At 38.2% G+C, this 24,641-nt stretch overlaps 1 protein-coding gene across 1 annotated transcript in view; it reads right to left on the reverse strand.

Annotated features, from left to right (window-relative positions):
- Nucleotides 1-87: 87 nt before the first annotated feature.
- Nucleotides 88-24,641, reverse strand: part of Fbl6 (F-box and leucine-rich repeat protein 6) — a 190,050-nt gene continuing 165,496 nt past the window's right edge. Inside the window, exons 9-11 of the mRNA XM_090368643.1 lie at nt 21,522-21,684; nt 5,891-6,042; nt 88-311 (exon numbers count right to left, since the gene is read on the reverse strand). Coding sequence (XP_090224769.1) covers nt 152-311; nt 5,891-6,042; nt 21,522-21,684 — 475 coding nt within the window. The 3' untranslated portion in view covers nt 88-151. The remainder of the gene's footprint in view (nt 312-5,890; nt 6,043-21,521; nt 21,685-24,641) is intronic.

The raw sequence follows: 24,641 nt of genomic DNA on the forward strand, positions 1-24,641 counted from the left end.
TAACTAGGAATGCTATGAAGACAAGTTTAATGGTGAATTCAATGACTGATATAATGATTCAATGAAAAACAAGAAATAATTGACAGCTTTTTCAAGCAACAAAGTTAACTGATACAGTATATTATACATACATAGATACATGAATATATTTTTACAATTCCGAAGGAGATTCCTCAAAACGTCCTTCTAGTATTTGTGATTGCAAATGAGCAAGGTCATCTCCTGTATACAGTCGTTTCATACCCCGAGGCAAGCTGCGGCAGGACTGAAGATTTAATGTGTGAAGAGATTGACAACTGCTTAAAAGTTTCCTGCAAAGGAAGGCATTTGAAAATTAGCATTTTTTAAAAATTATATTTGCAATATTATTAAAATGTATTAAACATTATATTAAAATTAATATATAAGTAATAAATATACTGAGATGATATTACATAGTTTTTCATAATGAATTAATTAAATATGAAGAACACTAATTAAACTATGTGAACTGTTGTTATCATGTCAATCATATTGGGTTAAAAGTATTACCTTAACCCCGAGCCTGTCACTTGGGGTTGATCAGACCCCAGACAATGTTTCAGCAGTTCATGCTCATCATCTACTCTTCACACAACTGAAACTCCTAATAGCTGCTTTTTAAAATGTTTTATTTGATTTCTCCACTAAAAATTCTGGAAATCCCTGTTAATTATGACACAATTAGGAAATTTTCAGGAATTAAGTTAAAACTAATCTGTCTTCATGACATTGACGCATCATCTGGAATGAGACTTGATCCACACAAGTTTTTCAATTTGCATTTTGCTTGCCAACAGGTTTAAAGGGAATTTTAATTTTGAAAATTAATTAAAAATATGTTTTTAATGTAATAAATGGACTCTTAACAGTTGTGTTCAGAAAGAATTTAAAATAGAGATGACATCAAAAAAAGTGAACAATTTTGAATTATTTTTTACTGATTCTTCAAATGTATGTGTGTGGGGTTGTGGTGAGGAAGAACAATCCTTTTTTGCAATTGTTGATGGCTTCTGGATTCCATAGTGCATTCTGTTGAAAGGCCTAAGAATTGAGATAATGAACCAAAACTACACAGAGTTAGTTTTAAATGTGGAGAATTCAGAGAATTACATAAAGATCAGAAAAAGAAAAGGTTGTGGCATTGTGCCTGCAGATTCGTCTTCCATGTTGATCAGTGTGCATGTCTGCTTGCACACATTATAAAAAGAAACCCAAATGGTTGGAAAGGGAAACTCTCTTTTTGTAATAGAAAATTATTCATGTAATGAACTAAACCAAATTAACAGTGTTAAATTAAGATGGTTAATCCACATGAGTATATATAACTAGACAATATACTGGATAGCTGTGAATCCCACCAGTGAGCTATTAAGGATGGTTTGGAATGATAATACCCTTTTCTGAGGCTCAGTCTGTCAATCCTCACTGCCTTGTGGAATCCACTGGTATACAGATTAAATTATTCTGTGAATTAAAAAAAAAAAAACCTTTAAGCATTAAAATTTTTAAGTAATGCTGAGAGTGAGAGAGAAAACCCAGTTTTTCAGATGTACTTGATATTCGGCATCAAATTAGATTATCAAACTAAAAGGGAGCTGAATGATTTTGTAATAACTGAGAGGAAAGTGGAAGAGAAATTGTTGAAGTTAACCATAAGGCACTTGGAGTGGATGGAATCCATCCAATTATTTTAAGGGAGGTAGTGAACGAAGTAAGCAAACTCTTAGCCATAATAATGAGAACACTCTTGGATTCAGGGAAGGTCCAGTGGATTCGAGATGCACAAATAATCCCCAATTCACAAAGGAGGGATCAAAGAGTGACACGAGTAATTACAAGCCTACCTTAACTTCTGTTTCTGGGAAAATAATGGAGTCACTGGTAAAAGAAATAATGGAGGATCATCTAGACAAGGCCGCAAGTATTTAATAAATTGATAACAAAAAATAAGCAAAAAACAATAACTTTTACGTGTGAACCAAGAACATTCCATTCCTGTGCATCTGCCATATTGCACATTGATATTTCTCCAATTATTGCATTGCAACAAATCCAATATCCAGTGCTTCAGCTACAACATATGGTATATCAATAGCCTATGTGATATGTATGGGGGAGGGGAATAATAGTGGCACAGCGTTTGGGGTGCCTCTGGTGGTTTCCCACAGCTGTATTGTATACTCTGTGCAGTAAAACACAGTTTCTGGCTTTCACAGAGTAAAACAGTACTCCGTGAAAGCCAGAAGTGTGAGTAGCGTGTTGTTTTATGAAGTGTAGCATTGGGTTGTGTTGTCATCTGGCTTTTCACTGTGGGCCCCCTGATAGGACTCCACATTGCCCACCATGAACCTCTGGGAGATAGCTAGGCAGTCCCAAAATCTCTACCCGGGCTGCCCAAGCTTCCTGACAGAGACCACAAAAAAAAAAAAAAAAAAAAACAGAGAAAGGGTGCAGAAAAATGAGGATATAGTTTAGGGAGAGATAAGATGAGCCTTGAGGATGACACCAAAGGTATCCTTGGGTGAGATGCAGATGTCTCCATCAGGCAAAAGAGGGGGAAGGAGAAGGGGAACAAAAGTGACAGTGCAAGGGAGCCTGTGCAGGTTGCCATTTGGCAGGTTGAGTCAAGTTCAAGTGATGTTTAGATCCAGTGATTGTCTGATTATTAAAAGTTTGTCCTAGACAGGGTTTTCCACTTCTTGAACAAGTCTTGGGCACATTATTTTTCCAGTTTTTTTTCCCCTATTATTTTTACAGTACTTGGTGCTCAAGGTTTTTTGGAAGATAGTGTATCCTTGTGAGAAGAGTGCATCTTATATCCTCATAGATTTCACAAGTGCACATAAGATGGTTCCAGTTTTCAGAGGAGCTGCAATGGCACAGAGGGGGGGGGGTCATCAATGATACTCAGTGCTTTCAATTTTCTTTTCATTGATGCGTGGCCAGTAAGTAGGAATTGAGAAGTAGAGGGCTAGGGGAGAACCGTGAAGGTGACTCTGGGTGGATTCTAGAAATTTCAGGGATGAATTTTTTAGTGATATTTCCTTTAGTAGAATTAGTCCACCTTGACTGCCAAGTCTGCTTTAAGTGTGGCATCTGCCTTGGTATTGTTGGCAGGATCAGTTGCGTATCCAAGGCATGTGGTGGATCCCCCTCGGAAAGACTACAACAGCCCATGTGTGACAACCTCCAAGTCCATCAGAAGTGCACCAGCCAGCACCTGCAGGCATGGGTGCTGACAGTGCAACAGTCATTTGTAATGGTAAGAAGGATGGCAAGTTGCTTTGTTTTTAGTGTACATCTGTTTACAGCCATAACAGCTTTGTAGGACCCCAGATCCGCAGCTGATGATGGGTACAAAGACAGCTCCATAGTAAAGAGAGAGGGCACGCTTTTTCAGGCCCCAATCTCGTCGGGAAATTTTATTTGGGGGAGGGAGGGGTAAATAATACTTACCAGATGTCTATGGTCCATTTTAATGAAATTTGGGATTGCTCCACAAATCTTTCTAAAACAGCCAAATATAAAATTTCATGGAAATCTATCCACTGGGAGTTGAATTATTACATGCAGATGGACAGGAAGCTATAAGTACTGCATATGGGTAGCAATAACCCAAGAGAAACGTACCAACTGTGTGGTAGTACACTCAGGGAGGTGGAGAATGAAAAAGACCTGGGGGTAATTGTGCAGTCCGATATGAAGTTCTCTGAGCAGAGCAGACAGGCTGCCAGAGCAGGTCATGGAGTTTTGTCAATGATATACACCGATGAGCCAAAACATGACCACCTACCTAATATGATGTTGGTCCGTTGGTCCTCCACATGCAGCCAAAACAGCTCATACCCAGTGAGGCACAGACGCTACAAGATTTCTAAATGTGTCTTGTGGTATCTGGTACCAACACCTAACCAGCAGGTCTTTTAACTCCTGTAAGGTTCGTGGTTGAGATGCCGCAGATGGGAGTTGCTGTTCCACACAAACCACAGATGCTCGATGGGATTGATGTTTGGGGAATTTGGAGGCCAGGGCAATACCTGGAAGTCTTCCTCATGTTCTGCGAACTAGTCTCGAACAATCCGGGCAGTGTGGCATGGTGCATTATCCTGCTGAAAGATGGCATCACCAGAGGGGAAGGCCGTTGCCATGAAAGGGTGTACCTGGTCAGTAATGATGTTTAGGTAGGTGGTAGACATCAGAATGTCCGGCATATGGATGACTGGACCCAGGCTATCCCAGCAGAACATTGCCCAAAGCACAACACTGCTGCCATCACTTCCCCAGGTAAATGACGCACACGTACCCAGCCGCCCACATGGTGCAACAGGAAATGATTCATCGGACCAGACAACCTTCTTCCAATCACTCAAGGTCCAGTTTCGATGCTCGTGTGCCCATTGTAGGGGCTGTTGCCGGTGAACCATGGTTAGCATGGGCACTCGGAGCAGCCTGTGGATATGCAGCCCCATTTTCAGCAGGATTCAATGTACTGTGCATTGTGACACATTACTCCCATCACCAGTATTCCAATTACCGGAAGGCGCCTCCGTAGCCAGGTGGGAAGGAGCAGCAGTGCGTAGCACACGCTTCTTGATTAGACCCGGGTTCGAGCCCGTCACCACCGAATGCGGAAAGGTCAGGGAATGACCACCGCATATCCCGGAGCAATATGGCCTTAGTTGCTAATGCTCCTAAAAACCAAATAACAAATAACAATCCAATTACCGGCTAACTGTGCCACAGTCGCCCTTCCGTTGCCACATACCATCCGGGAGAGCCTTCCTCACCTCGAGGTCAACAAGCTGTGGTCATTCAATGGCTCGCTGGCGGTTTGTGGGTTTTCCATCCTCGGACCACTTTCGGTAGGTACTAACAACAGCTGACCATGAGCACCCCACCAGCCATGCCATTTCGGATATGCTGTGACTCAGTCATCTGGCCATTACAATTTGGCCTTTGTCAAACTTGCTCAAGTCCGCTGCCTTTCCCATTTGAAGAACAAGAGTAACACTGATTAATGGAACTCAGTATCAGGCATTTTTTATATCGTGTCCTGAACTGCGCACATGCTGTAGTTCACCTGCAGTTGCTTCGATTTGCATAACGAGTCGCTGGTCATAATGTTTTGGCTCATCGGTGTATAGGAATTTTACTAGCAGAGACAAAGAGGTGATTATACCTTTGTATAATGCAGTGGTCAGGCCACACCTTGAGTACTGCGTACAGGTCTGAAGGCCTCATTTTAGGAAGGATGTAGAGTTGCTAGAACAAGTACAAAGAAGGGCAAGATTGGTGAGAAGGGTTCTCTTACCAGGAGAGGCTTAAATTCTGTCAGTTGCAGCATCTGGAGACTAGGCACCTGCGAGGTGATCTGATTGAAGTGTACAAGGCCTTGAGTGGTTTGAACAGGCTCAATGCTGATGGGATACTTCTGCTTGCTCAGACTAAGAATCTGAGGGGGCATAGATTCAAATTGAGGAAAGACAGTTGTAGAACAGATGTGTGGAAGTGTTTGCCTTTAGCCAGCGGGTAGTTGATTGTTCCATAGTTGATTGCTGGAACAGACTTCCATTTGTTGTTGTGGAAGTTGATAGCTTAAATAAATTTAAGACTGAACTAGACAAACATTTGGAGTGACCATATGGGAAGGTTTTTTTTTTTTTTTTTTTTTCTTCTTTTTTGGCTGATGCTCTATAAGCTTGCTTTCTTGCATCATATGCCTCAACTAATGCTAATGTAATCAGTAAGCAGATATGCTAATACATCTCATACATTTTTTCATCACAAGCATTAGAAGCCCAAATACATATTCAAAATAAATTTTTATAGAATTATGTAAAATTATATACTTAATCAGCAAATCACTTACTTAATAGTTGCATATGATACAGCAGAGCCACAGAGGACAAGCATTTCAAGTGGTGATTCCTCCTTACTAGTCACTAAAGATAAAACACCTTTGTTTACAGCTTCTTCATTAACTGCCCAAGATAAGTCCACCTCCTTTAGACTGTGCTGCCACTATTAAAAAATCAGTTAAAAATTAGTCTGGAGAAGACAAGCACTAAAAAATATATTAAGTATCGCATACATATATGGACCATGACCAACATGTGAGACTGCTACTGGCCCTAATCACTACTTTAACATGTCATCAAGAAGGTGTTGAAGAGTGACACGAGAAATACTGGATCATTCATGTAACAAAACTGTCCTCAATTCCTAGAGTGATGTGGATAGAGGATTATACTGATGAACATACCTTTCCACAGACACTTAATGCAGCCGAGATCCAGATCAGGCTGGCCAAGACAGATGCTTGAAGTTTTTGTGCTCCTTAAATCACTATTTCACACATTTGGCATGATCAATAGTTTCAGGTTAATGCATTAACATCATGTTTGTACATAGTGAATTACCACAAATGGTAAAATGGCATAATTTTTATCCTATCTCATATTATGAATACCTTCACAATGAGTTGCCTGATATTGCATTACCTCGAATAAGCAATGCTTCACCAGTGGAGAAGACTATTGTTACTTATTCTCAGTGGATACCAACAACCAGACAGCCATTTCAAGGCTGTTTGGCCTCTCATCGGTGAGTAGGTAGGTAACCTGGTGTTGCAATAAGTGACAACTCAGTTATGAAGTATAACTTCACAATATGAGAGATGCCAGATGATGTACAGCAGTATAGAGTGAAAAGATTTAGAGCTAAAGCCTCAACTTATGGGAAATTCACCAAACGTAACAGTTTAGTGCATTAGCATCATGTTTGTACGTAGTGAATTACCAATAAACTTATTGCAACACCAGGGTACCTACCAACCCACCGATGAGAGGCCCAAAAGCCGTGAAACTGCCGTCTGGGTGGTGGTATCCACTGAGAATAAGTATCAATAGTCTTCTCCACTGGAGAATCATTATTTATTGAAGGTAGTGCAATACCAGGCAACTCATTATGAAGGTATTTTGTCAACTCTACAAAAATTCACCTTGAATTTTAACAGGAAGTGAATAAAATATATATACAGTAAACCCCCGCTATTTGCGTATTCGCGATCGCTGATTTAATATAAAATGAAACCTAAAAAAAATGTGAATTTTAAAGTGCCGTGAATATTTCTGCCATAAAAAACATGGGCATGGCTAAAATTACCTTTCCCGGTCAAAACAGTGCTCAGTGGGTGGAAGGAGAGGGGTGACAAAATCGCGAGTGTGGATGTTTCTCGCTAATCCTTGTTTAGTATGTGTTATGCGCTTGTCATGGAAGGTTTCTTCGTTTGCTTTTAATTTATATGCTTATAAATTGAATAAATTTATCAATTTATAAATTGATATGCTTACAAAAGTGATAAATCTACTGTTTTGCAGTGTGTAAAACAGACTTTTTCGAGTGTGTTAACGGAAGAAAGTGACTTTATTGTGGACAAGTTCTTTCTAGCCCGTACAAAAATATGGCTACGAATAACGAGGGAAATGTAAAAATATCAAAGAAGGTGATGACATTAGCGAATAAAATTGAATTATACAAAATTTCTAATGGTGAAAGTGTCTCCTCAGTGGCAAAACATTATAAAATCAATGAGTCAAGGGTACGATCAATCAAGAAATCCGCCGTAGTGTCCGTGAAAACGTGCTAATTGCTTAAGTAACTCGTGATGTTAAATTAGAAAAAAATGGAAAAGGCTTTAAATCTGTGGATAGAAGACCGAACTCAAAATAAAATTCCGTTAAATTCACTCATAATTCGTGAAAAGGCTAAACTCCTTTATCAACACTTTAGCGAAACTGGTGATAGCACTGGCGGGATAAGTTTTTTAGCTAGCAAAGGCGCTGGTTTGAAAAATTTGTTTGAAATTTCTAATAAATATTACATTTAATATTAAATTGTTTCTTATTTTCATTTCGATGCCATATGCTTGCATTTCTAATGGTCATATTATGAAGGTACATATAATACATACGTGGACAAAATTTTAGACTAGTTTTTCTTATATATTTCATACTTTGGAAGGGAACCCCTTTATTGCTATGGGAGCCATAACTCAGTATTCGCGTTTTCGGTATTCGCGACATTTCTCAGGAACGTAACCCCCCGCGAATAGCGGGGGTTTACTGTATATATATATTTTTTTGCTGACCAGTGTTATTTACTATTGCAGGATATATTTTTAATAGACTGCCATACAAATAAATTTATTTCTTACACTAAGGCATTCTGTATTGCATCATAAATAATTCAGTACTTTTGTTTTGAGAAGTATATTTGCCATTTATCTGTAATGTTTCACCATCATACAACTGTTTCAATGGCTTCTACTATCCCCCACAGTGGGTGAGTGAAAACGTCATTGTTTTAAGATCTTAACTTATGAAACTCTTATCATCACTTCTTGCCTTGTAATTTAAATAGTTATTGGATTAACAGCAGAGCTCTCAACTTTTTAATTTTCAGAAAGCAGGAGGAAAGGAAATTTTTTTTTAAATTCAGGCATTTTAGTTTAAATTAAATTTTGCTGACAACATATACGTGCATATGATATTAAGAAACAGCCATAGGGCTGAATGTAGTGCCATATTTATGTATGTTCTTACAATAATGCAGAGTTTTTGCTTAATATACTTCACTTATGCATGCTATTGTTATGTTAAGCTCATGTAAAGAATATTCTCAAATTACTAAATATACTGCTGGTTTTGTAAAAGTTATCTATCTTGCATTCCTTGGTTATCCGCTATATTTGTTGTGGTTATGTTTCTAAATACTGTACTGCTACACTGTAAATTTCATGGAAGTTTTTTTTTTTTTTTATTTTTTTGAAAATAGTATACAGAGAGAAGAGATGTGGATATAAAGTTATATTAGCCCAATCAGCTATTTTATGTACATGTTGTTCTCTGCTAGTATTTTCTTGAAGGCTCTTAAAAATTAATGAATTAAAATGGTGCTCTGATTTTATAAAGTTTAAGCTTGTAAATGATATTAGAAAGCTTCAGTAAATTAACTTTACTGAATTTAATTAAACTGTTAAAACTTTAGCCTTAAATTTCAATGGATATAGTTGCAAGCATAAAGCAAGAAGTGGTTCGTGCAAAATTTGATATTTTTAAATAACGTATATATGACACGGTGCCACTCAGAAACATGGGATGCAGAATTTGAATATGAAGAGTGTGTACCGAAAGAACAGAACAGGAGGGGGAAGATGATAAGGAGGACTTAGAATGTAAGACAGTACACTCAGTTCGGCATGGATGGCCAGTGCAATGTTGAGTCAGTTTGCAACATAAGCACTGGGAAGACAAAAAGGACAGCAGGATTGTGTTATAAGCCAAATGACCCTAATGAATATAACGAAGACCAGAAAATTACAATGTCTTGTGTTGTATTTTAACTTTTCAGATATTGAATGGAACTTGTGGATTGATCACTCACACAGCAGCAGAAAATTTCTACCTACTACTGTGTGAGAATTTATTGGATTACATGCTTTCTTCAGCATGTTAGAGAGTTAAGAAGAGGAGACAGTATTCTTGGTCTGATTACCAGCAGTGACTCTACACGCATTAAAATTCTGTAGATAAAAAGAACCACTGGTTGGATCACAGTGTAATGATGTGGAAATTTACACTTTACAAGGGTTAAAGGAAGAAATTTGCTTTTATAAAGGTGGATCAGTGGTCTCAGACAGTTTTTAAATTCTGTGCATTACCATTAGGGAACTGTAGCAGCTACTTGATGCTTTATACTAATTAAGAGATAGTGCTCAAGGCTTACACTTAAATGGATGTAAGAAGAACTGGCAACTCATGGAAGAGAAGAAAATGCCTAGGATGCATATAAATTATCAGGTGACATAGAAGCTCACAGTAGATATAAACTAGTTGACAATCGAGTCATGGAGGTAAGCAGATTAATGCAAATTACAAAAGGTGTCTGACAAAGAATACAAAGAAAAGCAGCAAAGATTTCTTTACTAAAGTAAACTTTACTTTTAATGGCACAAAAGGTGATATTGTTGTACACGTTGGCACTAATGACCTTAAGAGTGAGATCTGCAGATTTACTTAACAAGTACAGGTCAATACTGAAAAAAAAGTTGAAGTTAGGGTTAAATTTGAAAGTGTCTGCAATTCTGCCCAGACACAATAAGAGGGAGGTATATGATGAGAGCCTTGTCAGTCAATTCGGCCCTGGAGAGATTGTGCAAGGCTCGGGGTAGCTGATGCTATCGAGGCAGTGTTAGGTGGGTCGGAAAACTGCTAACGTGGGGGGGGGAGGAATTCACAGCCCAAAAGATTAACAGTAGCTGCAGGCAGAGGTGAAAGATTCTTGCACTGCTTCTATTGTAACGAGCAGCAGCCTAGAGAGCAAGTTGCTGAGAGTCATCACGGAACAAGTAAATACATGGGCTGTTAGGATAACTAAGAGTAAGAACAGGTACATACACCAATGCTAGAAGTATAGTAAATAAATTTGATGAATTTGAAGTGCTGATCAAGGCATTACAGGAAGATACTGTAGGGAATATCAGAGACATGGTGTCACACAGGTATAAGCAATGCAGTATTGGAATTTGGAGAGTACAACAGCATAACCTCTCCTCTCTGTACAAAATGTGAACAGAAAGAATAGACAGGGAGGAGGGGTTATGCTGTTAGTTAAGAAACACATAAAATCTAAGGAAGTGCATCGTTGACATGGGTGGACAGTGTAATGTTGAATCTGTTTGGTGTGACATAAAACACTGGGAAAGGGAAAATGAGAGTAGGAATGTGTTATAGGCCTAATGACTCTGAAGACGAACAGTTGTGCAGAGAAATAAGAGTGGGCCAGTAAATCAGTATATCCTGTAATGGAAGATTTTAACTTTCCAGATATCGACTGGAACTTGTGGTTTGGCCACTCGCACACTAGCAAGACTGGTGGATCTATTGGAGGATTGTTTTCTACAGCAACATGTTTAAGGGGCAACCAGGGGGAGTAATACTCTTGATCTGATTATCAGTAGTGATTATTCATGCATTAAGAATTTGCAGATAAAGATAAGGATTTGCAGATCACAGTGTACTGATGTGGGATTTACTTAAAGATGTAACTACCGTAAAGGGAAAGGTTTTTGCTTTCATAAAGGTGACTACAGTGGTCTCAGACAGTTTTGAAATTCCATACAGTGGGATCAACTGATGATGTTACCAACAGTGAATTCTAAATGGAAAGCCTTCAGGGACTTAATCTTGGAGGCTACTAGGATTTTCATACCAACTAAGAAATACTATTAAAGGTTCAGGCCTAAATGGATATCAGATGAATTAATGAGGCTCATTGCAGAGAATAAAAATGCATGGGATGCATATAAATTATCAGGCGCCACAGAAGCCTATGGCAGATATAAGTTAATCTGTAATCAAGTCACAAAGGAGGTTAGGCAGATTACGAGAAATCTTTGGCAGAGGATGCAAAGGAAAACAGCAAAGAGTTCTTTACTTTTGTAAACTCTAGAAGGAAGGGGATGAATCAGATTGGTCCACTTAACATAGATGGTTCAACTATTGATGATCCTGTTCAAGTAGCTGATAAACTGAATGAGTATTTTGAATCTACATTCACACATGAGGAGTTATTCAAGGAGGGGAATGCCAGAATTTTATCAAACTCTAACAGGGAGATAAGTGATTTTGTAATAATTGAGAGCAAAGGCACCTGGAATGGATGGAATCTATCCAGTTATATTGAAGGAGGCAGCGAGGAACTCTTAGCCATAATTATGAGAGCATCCTTAGATTCAAGGGAATCTAAGGATGCTAAGGAATCTAAGGACCCATGGACTGGAGATGTGCAAATGTATCCTGAATTCACAAAGTGGGTTCAAAGGGTGACACAAATTATAGCCCTGTTAGTTTAACTTTTGTTCCAGGGAAATAATGGAGTCACTGGTTAAAGAGGTGATACAGGATCACCTAGACAAGACAGCAGTAATAGTTCAGATACAGCATGGGTTTGTTAAGGGGAAGTCTTGTCTGACTAATTTAATTGGATACTATGATGTGGTCACAAAGGAATTGGAATCAAAAAATAATTTTGATATCATATACTTGGATTTCAGCAAAGCTTTTGATACTGTTGCAAATGGAAGAATGTTGTACAAATTGGATTGGTATGGCATTAAGGGCAAGTTGCTGCAATGGGTAAAGGGATGGTTGAGTGGGAGATGGCAGAGAGTGATAATAAATGGACATTGCTCTATGTGGATTAATGTTATTAGTGGAGTCCCCCACGGTTTGGTGCTGGGTCCATTATTATATTGCATATTTATCAATGACATCGATGAAGGTATATCAGGCTTAATGTCCAAGTTTGCAGATGATACAAAGGTTGGCAGGGTTGTTAATGACACTAAAGACAGTATGCTACTGCAACAGGATCTAGAAATGTTAGGTAGATGGGCTGACAAGGGGCAACTGAAGTTTAACGTTGACAAATGCAAAGTACTGCATATGGGTAGCAGTAACCCAAGAGAAACATACCAACTATGTGGTACTACACTCAGGGAGGTGTAGAATGAAAAAGACCTGGGGGTAATTGTGCTGTCATGAAGTATGAAGTCTCTGAGGAGCGCAGATGGGCTGCTAGAGCAGGTTATGGAGTTTTGTCAATGCTATATATATAGGAATTCTGCTAGCAGAGACAAGGAGGTGATTATCCCTTTGAATAAGCAATGGTCAGGCCACACCTTGAGTATTGCGTACAAGTCTGGAGACCTTATTTCAGGAAGGATGTGGAGTTGATAAAACAAGTACAGGAAGGGTAACAAGATTGGTGAGAGGAACAAAGGGGCATGCTTACGAAGAAAGGCTTAAGTTCTGCAAATTGCAGCATCTGCAGACTAGGCAGCTGCGAGTGATCTGATTGAGGTGTATAAGGCCTTGAATGATTTGAGCAGGCTCAATGCTGACGGGATACTTCTGCTTGCTCAGACTAAGAACCTGATGGGGCATAGATTCAAATTGAGGAAAGACAGTTGTAGAATAGATGTGCAGAAGTGGGTAGTTGATTGCTGGAACAGACTTCCATCTGTTGTTGTGGAAGTTGATAGCTTAAATAAATTTTAGGCTGAATTATACAAACATCTGGAGTGACCGGATTTTTTTTTATTTATTTTGTAGGGTCTTTTTTTTTCCCCCCCTGGCTGATGCTGTGTATAAGCTTGTTTTCTTGCATCACATGCCTCAACTAATGTTAATGCTAAACACTGGAAGGAAGGGGGATGAATCAAATTGGTCCACTAGTTATGAATGGCTTAACTGTCAATGATCCTGCTCAGGCTGTTAACAAACTGAATGGGTTCTTTGTATCTACATTAGCATTAGTAGAGGCATATGATGCAAGAAAGCAAGGTTATACAGCATCAGCCAAAAAAAAAAAAAAAAAAAAAAAAGCTTCCAATTCCAACTATCCATTCACTCCAAAAGTAAAGTTTGTTCAGTTCTTCCTTGAATTTATTTAAGCTATCAACTTTCACAATGACAGATGGAAGTTTGTTCCAGCAATCAACCACCTGCTGGCTAAAGGCAAATTTCCACATGTCTATTCTACAATTGTCTTTTCTCAATTTGAATTTATGCCACCTTACGTGTGTAATCTGAGAAAGAGGAAGAATCTCATCAGCACTGAACTTGCTCAAACCATCGAAAGCCTTATAGTTCAATCAGATCACCTCGCAGGTGCCTAGTCTCCAGATGCTGCAATTTTCAGACATGAAGCCGTTCTTGGTTAAGACTACTCTTTTGTTCCATTCACCAACATCATTCCCCTTCTCTGCACTCATTTCAGCAGAACTACATCCATTCTAAAGTGAGGCATCGAGACCTCTATATAATACTCAAAATGTGGTCTAACTATGGCCTTGTACAAAAGAATAATCACTTCCTTATCTTTGCTAGCAAAGTTTCTATGTATCATTGACAAAATCCCATGAGCTGTCCTGGCTGTTGTTGTTGTTTGGTTTTTAGGAGCATTAGCAACAAAGGCCATATTGCTGCGGGGATATGTGGTGGTCATTCACTGACCTTTCCGCATCCTCCGTATTTGGTGGTCACGGGCTCGAACCCCGGTCCAATCAAGAAGCATGTGCTACGCACTGCTGCTCCTGCCCACCTGGCTACAGAGGCACCTGAGCTGTCCTGGCAGCACGTCTGCACTGCTCAGAGAATTTTATATCTGAGTGGAGTACCACACAGTTAATAAGTTACTCTCAAGTTACTGCTACTCATATGCAGTACCTTGCATTTGTCAGTGTTAAACTTCAACTGCCATTTCTCAGCCCACTGACCCAATTTTCCTAGACCATGTTTCAGCAGCTCACCCTGATTACTTTCATTAACAGCCCTGCCAACTTTTATATCATCTGCAAACTTAGACATTAAGCCTGATATACCTTTATCAATATCATTAATAAATATTGAAAACAACAATGGGAACAGCACTGAATGCTGAGGTAATCCACTATAATAACCACTCTGTCTTCCACTTAACTATCCCTGTATCCATAGCAGTAACTTGCCCTTAATGCCACATTATTCCAGTTTGTACAAGTCTTTTATGTGCAACATAAAAGACTGCTGTACACACTTAAATGCCTTCCTGAAATCCAAATATATGATATCAAAATTATTTTTTGCATCCATTTCCTTTATTATTGCATCATATTATCTTATCAAATTGATCAGACAAGATGCATCCCTTAATAAAACCATGCTAAGATTGAAGTATAACTGCACTCCTGTCTAGATATTCCTGCATTACTTCATTAACCAGTGATTCCATTATTTACCCTGGAACAGATGTTAAGCTAACAGGTCTGTAATTGCACATATCATCTTTTGATCCCGCTTTATGAATTGGGGATACATTCTGACATCTCCAGTCCATAGGAAACTCCCCTGAACCGAAGGCTGCTTGGGTTCAGGGGAGTTCCCCATGGAATTGTGGCTTAGGGTTTACTTATCCCTTTGCTGCCTCCCTTAATATAAATGGACAGATTCCATCTGCCTCAGACACTTTTATATGTTCAGCTTCAAAAATTTCTCTTCCCCTTTCCTTTCAGTTATCACAAAGTCACTTAGCTCCCCATTTGAATTTGATAAACTTCTGGCATCCCCTTGCATAAAGAATTCCTCATATGTGAATGTAGATGCAAAAATAATATTCAATGTTAGCTAGCAAATTGGGCAGGATCATCAACAGTTAACCCATTGACATCAAGTGGCACAATATGATTCAAACCTTCCTTCTACTTTAATATGAGTAAAGAAGTCTGTTGTTTCTTTGCATTCTTTACCAGAGACTCCTTGTAATCTGCCTTAGCTTGCCTAACCTCCTTTGTGGCTTGGTTAGAGACTAATTTATAAATACTACAGGCTTCTGTGTCTTCTGATAATTTATACACGTCTCATGCAATTTTCTTTTCAGCCTTGTATCTCAATAGTTCATTTGAAATTCATTTAGGTCTAAGCATTGAACAGCATTTCTTCATTGGTATAAAATGACAAATAGCTTTTAAGATTAATTCCCTGAATGCTTCCCATTACACCCTTACAAAAGCAAAAGCCTTTCCCCTTACCCTTGACAGTAGTTATGTCTAAGAAAATTCCACATCAGTACACTGTGATCACTGCCACCCAGTGGATCTTTGTTCTGCAGATTCTTAATGCATGAAAAATCACTACTGATAACCAGATCTAGAGTATTGCTTCCCCCTGTTGCCTCTCTAATATGCTGCTGTAGTAAACAGTTATACAAGAAAAGTCTTGCTAGCATGTGAGTGACTAACCCACAAATTCCAGTCAACTTCTGGAAAGTTCAAATCCCCCAGTATAAGATATTGTGATTTACTGGCATATTCAATTTCTCTGTATAGCTGTTTGGTGTACTCATCACAGTCATTAGGCCTTTAACACACTCCTACTCTCAAATTCTGTTTTCCCTTATCTATAACAGCAACTTCCCCTTTAACATCACACTACTCCAATTTGTGCAGTAGTCTTTTATGTGGAACAGTATTTAAGGCTTTACCTAGGTATATGATGCCAAAATTATTATTACTTTTTCCTTTTTATTGTATTTTCACGTATTTACATGCAGCAATAAAGTACTTCTTCACTGAATAATAGAAAACCTCTTGTTTAGACTCTTCATGACCCTTGCAGTAGAATTTCTTATGAACAAGTCAGAATTATCCTTCTCATTTAGTCTGCTTTGTTAATCAATTTCCAAAAAAGTAGTAGTAGTAGAATTAATAACTGTTGATCTAAAAAATTTATATTTCACATTCTGCAACATATAAAGGGATAATAACATCAGTAAATGGATGTGAGAAATATTTCAGTGAATAGCTATGTTTGGATTTTCAGTGACATATTTAAAAGGAACAAGCAAAATCATTCGAGATAGAAGAACAAGAACAGACTTGCTGCATGAGTGAGAATAACATGCCTAGAATATCAGCTTGCTTGGCCTGCTTAAGATTACTTTCAGACGTTTGCAATTCAGAAGTTTATTTCTAGAGAATCTCATTGGTAGGCACTGCAGAACTCCAGCTTTTTAAATCTAGATATACAGTCAACAGTTAATATGAAATTTTGTGAAGAACAATGCAACACAATGAATTTTTTTATTAACAGGCCCCACATATAGTATACTCATCCTCTATTTCCAATAATCATTTCAATAATAAACAAATAAAAACACAAAATCGTTTTCAACTTTGAACTTTAACCGTAGGTGGAACCGTGCATTACACAGTTCCACAGAGAAGGGCAACAAGATTGGTGAGGGGAATGAATGGATCCTCTTACCAAGAGAGGCTTTGTGAGGCGCCTCCGTAGCCAGGTGGGAAGGAGCAGCAGTGCGTACTTGATTAGACCGGCGTTCGAGCCCATCACCACCAAATACGGAAGATGCGGAAAGGTCAGGGAATGACCGGAGCAATATGGCCTTAGTTGCTAATGCTCCTAAAACAACAAACAAACAAGGCTTTGAAGCACTGGAGACTAGGCACCTGTGAGGTGATCTGATTGAGGTGTATAAGGCCTTGAATGGGTTGAGCATGCTGAATTCTGGTGGGATTCTTCCAATTCCTCAGATTACGAACCTAGGGGGGAGCATAAATTCAAACTGAGGAAAGACAGTTGTAAAACAGATGTGCAGAAATTTGCCTTTAGCCAGTGGGTGGTTAATTGCTGGAACAAACTTCCATCTGTTGTTGTGGAAGTTGATAGTTTAAATAAATTCAAGGATGAACTGGACAAACATTTAGAGGGAATGGATGTGTGAATTTTTTTTTTTTTTTTGGCTGATGCTACCAATAAGCTCATACACTTGCTTTCTTTCATCACATGCCTCTATTACTATTACATTTTCGCACCAAGTGGCTGAGTCAATGCCTAGTTGGCAGGTTGCCAATACACATTTTTTAGAAGTGATAGAACAAGTCAAAAGAACTGTGGAGTGAGTAGTGCCAATTTGAACAGTGCACCAAACATGAATGAAAAAATTAGTAATCCATTTTCAACAAATAAAAACCAAAGAATGGATTTTACCTTTAAATAAAATTTATTCCCAAGTTTGTTACCGGTAAGTGTCCAGTTAATGTTTTGTAGTATTTTTAACTTGCTTATTATTATTACCATCTATGTCTACATGTCTTATAACTAAGGCAATTTAATGTAACTTTATTGTCATGGGAAAAGCCAAATACAGTACATTGTAACATTCGACTTCTGAGCAGCAGCACCCCCCATACATCAGAGTCACAAGCCGCCACTGGTGCTAATATGGCTTTTCTCACCACTTCTAACCTGTTCTTTAAAGAGATGTGTCAGAGGTTGCCACTATTCTACCAGCCTACTTAAACATAAGATATTGCCAATGTTTACACGAAATTTCATAACATTGGAGTGTACCAAAAACTTATGGCTCTGAAGTGAAAATGTAAAGAACATAACTGGGCAGTGCCAGATAATGGACTGATTAGCCTTAAAAAAGATGCATAGTTGCAACTCATGGAAGTCATATTTCTAGTCTATTTCCTATTAATCTATTCTATCTCTTCTTTAAATATATAAAAGCTTACTAATTCCACAAGGTTAAGTGCTCTTTGTACAGTGCTATCCCTTCTTAATTCAGTCAGAAGTTCTCTAGTTTATGCAGCCTGGGGAAGAAGCGAAAAATGCATAATTTAGTTTATTCAACCCTTTAAAGACTTCGATCAAGTACTCACAGATAAATCTGATTTTCAGACTATTCAACTTACAAAGCAGGTCTCTCTCTCTCCTCCACCTTTTCCAACATCCACAACTCTTGATCATGGATGACACAGGAATGATGTGGTCTAACTATCTGTTTTTATAATGAAATAATCAACTAATTCTGCTAATGAAATTCTATAACATAAAGAAAAAAAAAAAAAAAAAAACAAGAGACCTGTTCTCACAGCATGTCTGTACTGCTAACAGAACACCATACCATTTAAAATTACCCCTAAGCCCTTTTTTATTAACAACTTTACGTTTGTAGTTTCCCCAAGAAATAAATTAATCTATGATTAGTATTTCATCTTGCCTTAAATTGTGTTACACTTTAATTGCTGTTTTTTAGATTTTCTGAATAATTAACCTAAGTCTTGCTGAAGCAGCAGCATTGCTTCTGTTGCTTAACTACTCTCCAATCTTTGCATCCTCTGAAGAAAATATCAAACATGTTATATCTCTACCAATGTCATTAATAAATATAACAGACCTCATACCGAATCCTATCCTGTGGGGTCTCATTTATGATATGTGTTGACTCAAAGAAACAGCCATTTATAGCAACCAACCATGTAACCATTATTTTATCCAATGGAGTATCACATTATTAGATATAAAAGGCATTCGTGTTGGGCTATATGAAAAATGTTATTAAACTTTGACAGACTATACCAAAATTATTGGTCTATGTTAGAGGAGTCCCTGTGGTAATATGCTGGTTGGAAGGCTGTCTAGTGGACTTGTCTATCAGTACACCTCTGTAGTAGACTAATAGTTGGGACAGTGGGTGACCAGAGTAGAGGGCATTGGGGAGCACCAAATGGAGCTGGGGGGAAAGTATAATACTATAGGGCTGTGGGTGGGGGTGGGGGGAAGATATTCCAATGCAGTAGCTGAAATCAAATAAAATTTGTATACTTACTGATTTCAATTTTCACTTCTTCTCCCACTGAAGACTGAAACTGAGTATACTTGGCACTAAGGCTTGGGCTTATGTTCAAGTTAGAGGCAAATACCATTACCCACAGTTCTGCTTAAGTTACTAATATTCTTTTGAATTTTACAGCATCACCTAAATGGATGAATTAACTATACATTTAAAAATATGAGACACTGTTGGGACAGCTGTATTGAGGCTACTGGCTTCTCATCAGCTGGTGGGTGGCCTCAATTAGCAAATGTACACCAGACTGAATAATGTATTTTCTCTAAGTGTCAAGCAGTAAGTGGAAGTAAAACTTACATTTAACCACATAACCATTATGTGTACTATTAACTCCTACATCTGGTTTGACTTTACCCTACACAGTACAATACTACTGGACTGAGTAGATATTTCAACTTAGTAGTCAAAAAACCTGAGTACACATCCTTGGTGATTAGTGGGAGCAGAATAATCCCCAGGATTGAAAATGGAACACAGTAAAGTGCACAAATTGTATTTGATTTCAACTACTGCACTGAAATATCCCCCCCCCTGCAGTCCTACAGTATTGCACTGCATAGGGCAAATGCAGGCTAGTTCTAGTGGTTAAAGACACACATAATGGTTTTTACATATTAAATGGAAGTTCAATCCACTTAAATGCTCACTTAGACAAAATAAGTTTTTTATAGTTCAGCACATGTTTGCTAATAGAAGTCATCCACCAACAGATGAGAAATCAATAGTTTCAAAATGGCTGTCCTGGCATCTCAGATTTTTGAATGTATAACAGATTCATTCTAACAGATTTTGAATGTATAACAGATTCATCTGTTTAGATGAATCTGTTATAAGAGGAAGAACCCAATGAATTAAAATTGTTATCTCCCTTCCCCCGCTCCTGTTTACATTTTTGTTGGAAGTTGCCTGAATGATAAATGCCTCTTTATAATCTCCTCTTTAGGTGGGGCTCTTTTGCCTAATGGTAAGGTTTTGGAGCCAAACTTTGTTCTTATAATTCAAGCATTGTGGGGGAGGAAACTTCCAGGGATTTCTTTTAATTCTGTGGATCTTGTATGACACACTTCAACTTGATTTTTTTCTTACTAATCTGGCTACTATCTTGCCTACACTTCAGTTGTGTGGGAAAGTTATTCCAATTTTTTCTGAGGTATCAGCTGGTAAGGATGAGATTTCTTGACTGTTGTTCTTGATTCCCTCAGTGATAAAACCTAGTAGGTAGTTGTTCTGAGTGGCTATTTCTTTTATCCTCAAAGGTTCAACTACTAGCTATGGAATGCATTTGTGAATTGTCCTTATTATCCTAGCCTTTACATTCTTGAAGTGACTGGAATGAAAATAAAAAATGGTGCCCGTGTCTGCAGTCTTCTTAAAACTTTGGCAGCAAAAAAGTTGTCTGAGATCATTGAAGCATAGAGATTTGCTGAAATGTAAGATATCTTTAGATGTAATGTAAGATATCTTTAGAAATAACTTCTAAAGCGAGTTAAACTGTTAACTCTCTTTAGAAGTTATTTCAAAAGAAATAGCCTCTTAATGCAGAGAAGTGTCACTATTACAACAATCCAATACTCACATTTGTCAGATACTACTTGTTTCTCTCCCCAATTACAGATCATCTATCGTGGATTATTTTTCCTACTTAAACTACTTGTCATCTAAAAATTGCTCTCCATAAGTTTGTAATTTTTCGTGAAAAATAAAAGAAGCATTTAAACATCTCCCAATACACCAATGAATCACATAATTTTGCAAGAACTCAATTTCTAAAATCACAATAAGATATTTACCAGAATTTACCTAACGTGTCTAAATATGTCCTTGGTTGTTCAGTGAAGTGACCTGTAATAATAAGACTTTGACAGCAGGTAAGCAATTAGTGAGTGGCAACTTCATTGCATGAATTAAATAAACACTCCTTATTAATTAATAATTTTCACCCTTTGAAATCTTTATGCCCAGATGTTTACTTATCTTTTTTATGTAATGTATTATTTTTGGAGAATAAATGACATATTAAAATGAGAAAACATTAGTTAATAAATTCTACTGTCAATTAATAAATTCTACTTGCATGGTGAAATGAATTCATTCCCTTTCACCAAACTTAAATAAATTAAATACTTCTCCATGCATTAGTGAGTTTAATATTCTGTTCAATCCAATTCTTAACTCTTTTATTTCCATTATAGGCTTCTGTACAATTTCATCATAAAATATTCAGATGTCACTCTCACCTTTCCCAGGGCCATTTCTAAATCTGGCATACCAACAACACTGCACCTAGAAAGATACAAATGCTGGATATCCCAAGCAGGAAGTCGAACAAGTCCTGATACAGAAATATTTTGACACCCTCGAAGGTCAAGAAGCTTAAGCTTGTGAGAAGCCTTTGAAAACCTTAAATAAATTTTTTTAAAAATTTATTTATTATTATTTTACATATTAAAAAAGTTCTTGTTTTAATAATGTATAAATTCTCTTAAAAACCACAAACTAAATTCAGAAACTCTAAAGGTAAGAAGACAATTATGTTTTCCATGAATATATGATTCCACAAAATATAATGTAGCTAAGAAAACAGTGAAAAATTCCTAAAGAAATAACATCATGTATTTGTAAAGTTAATAATCCCACTGGATATAACTACATGAATAAATACTGTACTTTTATATAAATGCAATTTTAAGGTACACTACTTAAAGAGTGAAATAAGAGTCTGAATGTAGTATATCATTGAGGAATAAAAAGCAAATCAGGTCTTTTGTAGTTAGAGCTTTGGCTGCTTTATCTGCTCATTCATTGCCTAATATTCTGTGTGAGGAGAGATCTAGCAAAAAATAACAATATTAATTTGTTTTTCTGAAGTTGTACCACCTCAAAGTAAATTTTTTTCTTCTGTTTTTTTTTTTCTGTTAGTTGTTGGCGCATCGGCTTCTGTGGCCATAATGCACCTCCCAAAGTTTTTGCATTTTACACTGATCCAAGCCTGAGGCGGGATTTGAACCCACAACCTTTGGGTTGCAGATAAAAGTAAGGGGAAGCACAATCAAACTAGCAAAACAGATGAAATACCTAAGCATTATCCTAGATTCCAACCTGTCCTTTAAACAACACCTCTTATATCTGAGGGAGAAGCTGAGAAAATACGCAGCACTAGTAGTCAGAGTAACATGCAGAGACTGGGGACTAAACAAAAGAACATTATCCCTCTACTATAAAGCGATTTTCGTCCCAGCAATTACTTATGGAGCCCCAATATGGTACGCCAAAGCAAGAACTGCAGTAAATAAAAGAATCCTCGAAACAATACAGCGAAAAATACTCCTCACCATCACCAGGGCGTGAAACACGGTGAGTACCTGTGCGCTGCAGGTCCTGGCGGGAACTCTCCCTCTGGACCTGGAGGTGGCAAGATGTGGGTTGATGTACTACCTAGCAAAGGGAACACCGACCACATATGACATTTTTACACTGGACCCTACAAACAACCACCGAACGGAAAAACAGAAAATCGTGGAACACCTGAAAGAAACTTGACAGAGGAGATGGCAAGAGACGACCAAGGGTGAAGTCACACAAAAATTTATACCCTACGTAGACAAGACCTATCCAAAAGCCCCCAAATGGTTCTACCCAGGACTGAACACCACCTTCCTCCTGACGGGCCATGGGCCCTTTAACACAAAACTGAATTCACTCGGACTGACCGAGGACCCAACTTACACCTGTGGCAATATGGAGACATGGCAACATTTCATGCACAAATGTGAATGCTATGAGGAACAAAGATCAGTACTCATCACCAGTATAAAGTTTGTACCAAAAGACAATGAGTATCACCTTCTGGATTTGGAAGACGAGTACACCGCGTTCAGCCACTACGTCCAGGACATCTTTAACAGGAGGAGAATGGAAATCGCTATCCGCAACAATATGGAGACATCTTAATAAAAGAACTCCATTGAAATTAACCAAGGAGGAGACATTCAAGACCACACATGAACATACCACATGACTACAACCGATCAGAAGAAATTACCAACAAAGATAACTCTCCATTCATGACCTGGTGCAAATGGCCAGGACTGATGCTCTCAATGAATATGACTACCTGAATTGACATCAAAGCAGTACTACAAACTGACCAGAGTCATCACTTCCTGATGACTCTGGTCTTCCTGATCCCATAAGACGAACACGAGACAAGTGAGACTGAACCAAGACTGTGACCTACCTGAACACACTGAACTGAACATCCAAAAACCATGACTGTGACCGCAGCTACGCTGTTGCCTCGCCTTTTGGCAATCTGGGTTGGACACCTAGTCTGGCCCACTTTCTCTCCATATCCTGGTGGGGGGGCGTCCCCCGTTTACTTCTCCTGGTGCGGCATGGGCATGCCACACTGATATCTGGGATCGTCTACCCTATTGGCCTCATACTTCTGTCTTTCCCCTCCAATCTTCCCCTCCATTCTCTCTATACATCAGTGTATGCCCCACACAACAAAAACTTAAATAAACTTCCAAATTATAACAGCCAAATCGTGCATCAATTCCGAAACTTAACCTCATTAGCGAACCACCCCTTAAAATCGCGTTATTATTTTAATTTTATTTATTATTTTTTTTTTTTTTATTTATTTATTATTATTTTTTTATTTTATTTTATTTTAGGCCCTAACCACTGAAATCTCAGGAAATTAGGTGGCAGGGCCTGCCAGAGTAAATAATTATGCTGGGTGTACCTGGTCTGCCTCCACGGGGCTGAGTGTGGGCAACGTTGGGCCCCAGCAGGGGTCTAGCGGCTAAATGGCCAGAGGAACAACGATACACAACACAATACTTCCAAATCCCATACACTTTTAAATCTCTGGCCTTAACAGTGATCTGTTACACCCACAAAGAAAACCATGCAGAAATGGGGGAAACCCCTGGTGCCGTTTGACATGAACACACTTTACCTTTGTGTTGCCAGGAAATTTTCTTCAAAATAGGATGTAGCTCAGAACCATTCTGTAAGACACTGAATGAGACTGTATATATATTAGGTAACTGGTACTGGAAGTGAGTTCAGTATATTCTAGTACTAATTTAATTGCTGATGTTATCGAGGCAGTTTTAGGTGAGTTGGAAAACTGCTAGTTGGGGGAGGATTCACAGACTAATAGATTAACAGTAGCCACAGGCAGAGGTAAAAGTGATTCCTTACACTTCTCCTAATGGAATTAGCAGCAGCCTGGAAAGCAAGGTGCTCGAGATTTCAAGGACTGCTGGGAGTCATCACTGAACAAGTAAATACATGGGCTGTGATAGGATAACTAAGGGTAAGAACAGGTGCACGTATACTTGCAT

The sequence above is a fragment of the Mastigoproctus giganteus genome, chromosome 2, assembly GCF_048544385.1.
Source record: "Mastigoproctus giganteus isolate SK-2022 chromosome 2, ASM4854438v1, whole genome shotgun sequence".
Lineage (NCBI taxonomy): Eukaryota > Metazoa > Arthropoda > Arachnida > Uropygi > Thelyphonidae > Mastigoproctus > Mastigoproctus giganteus.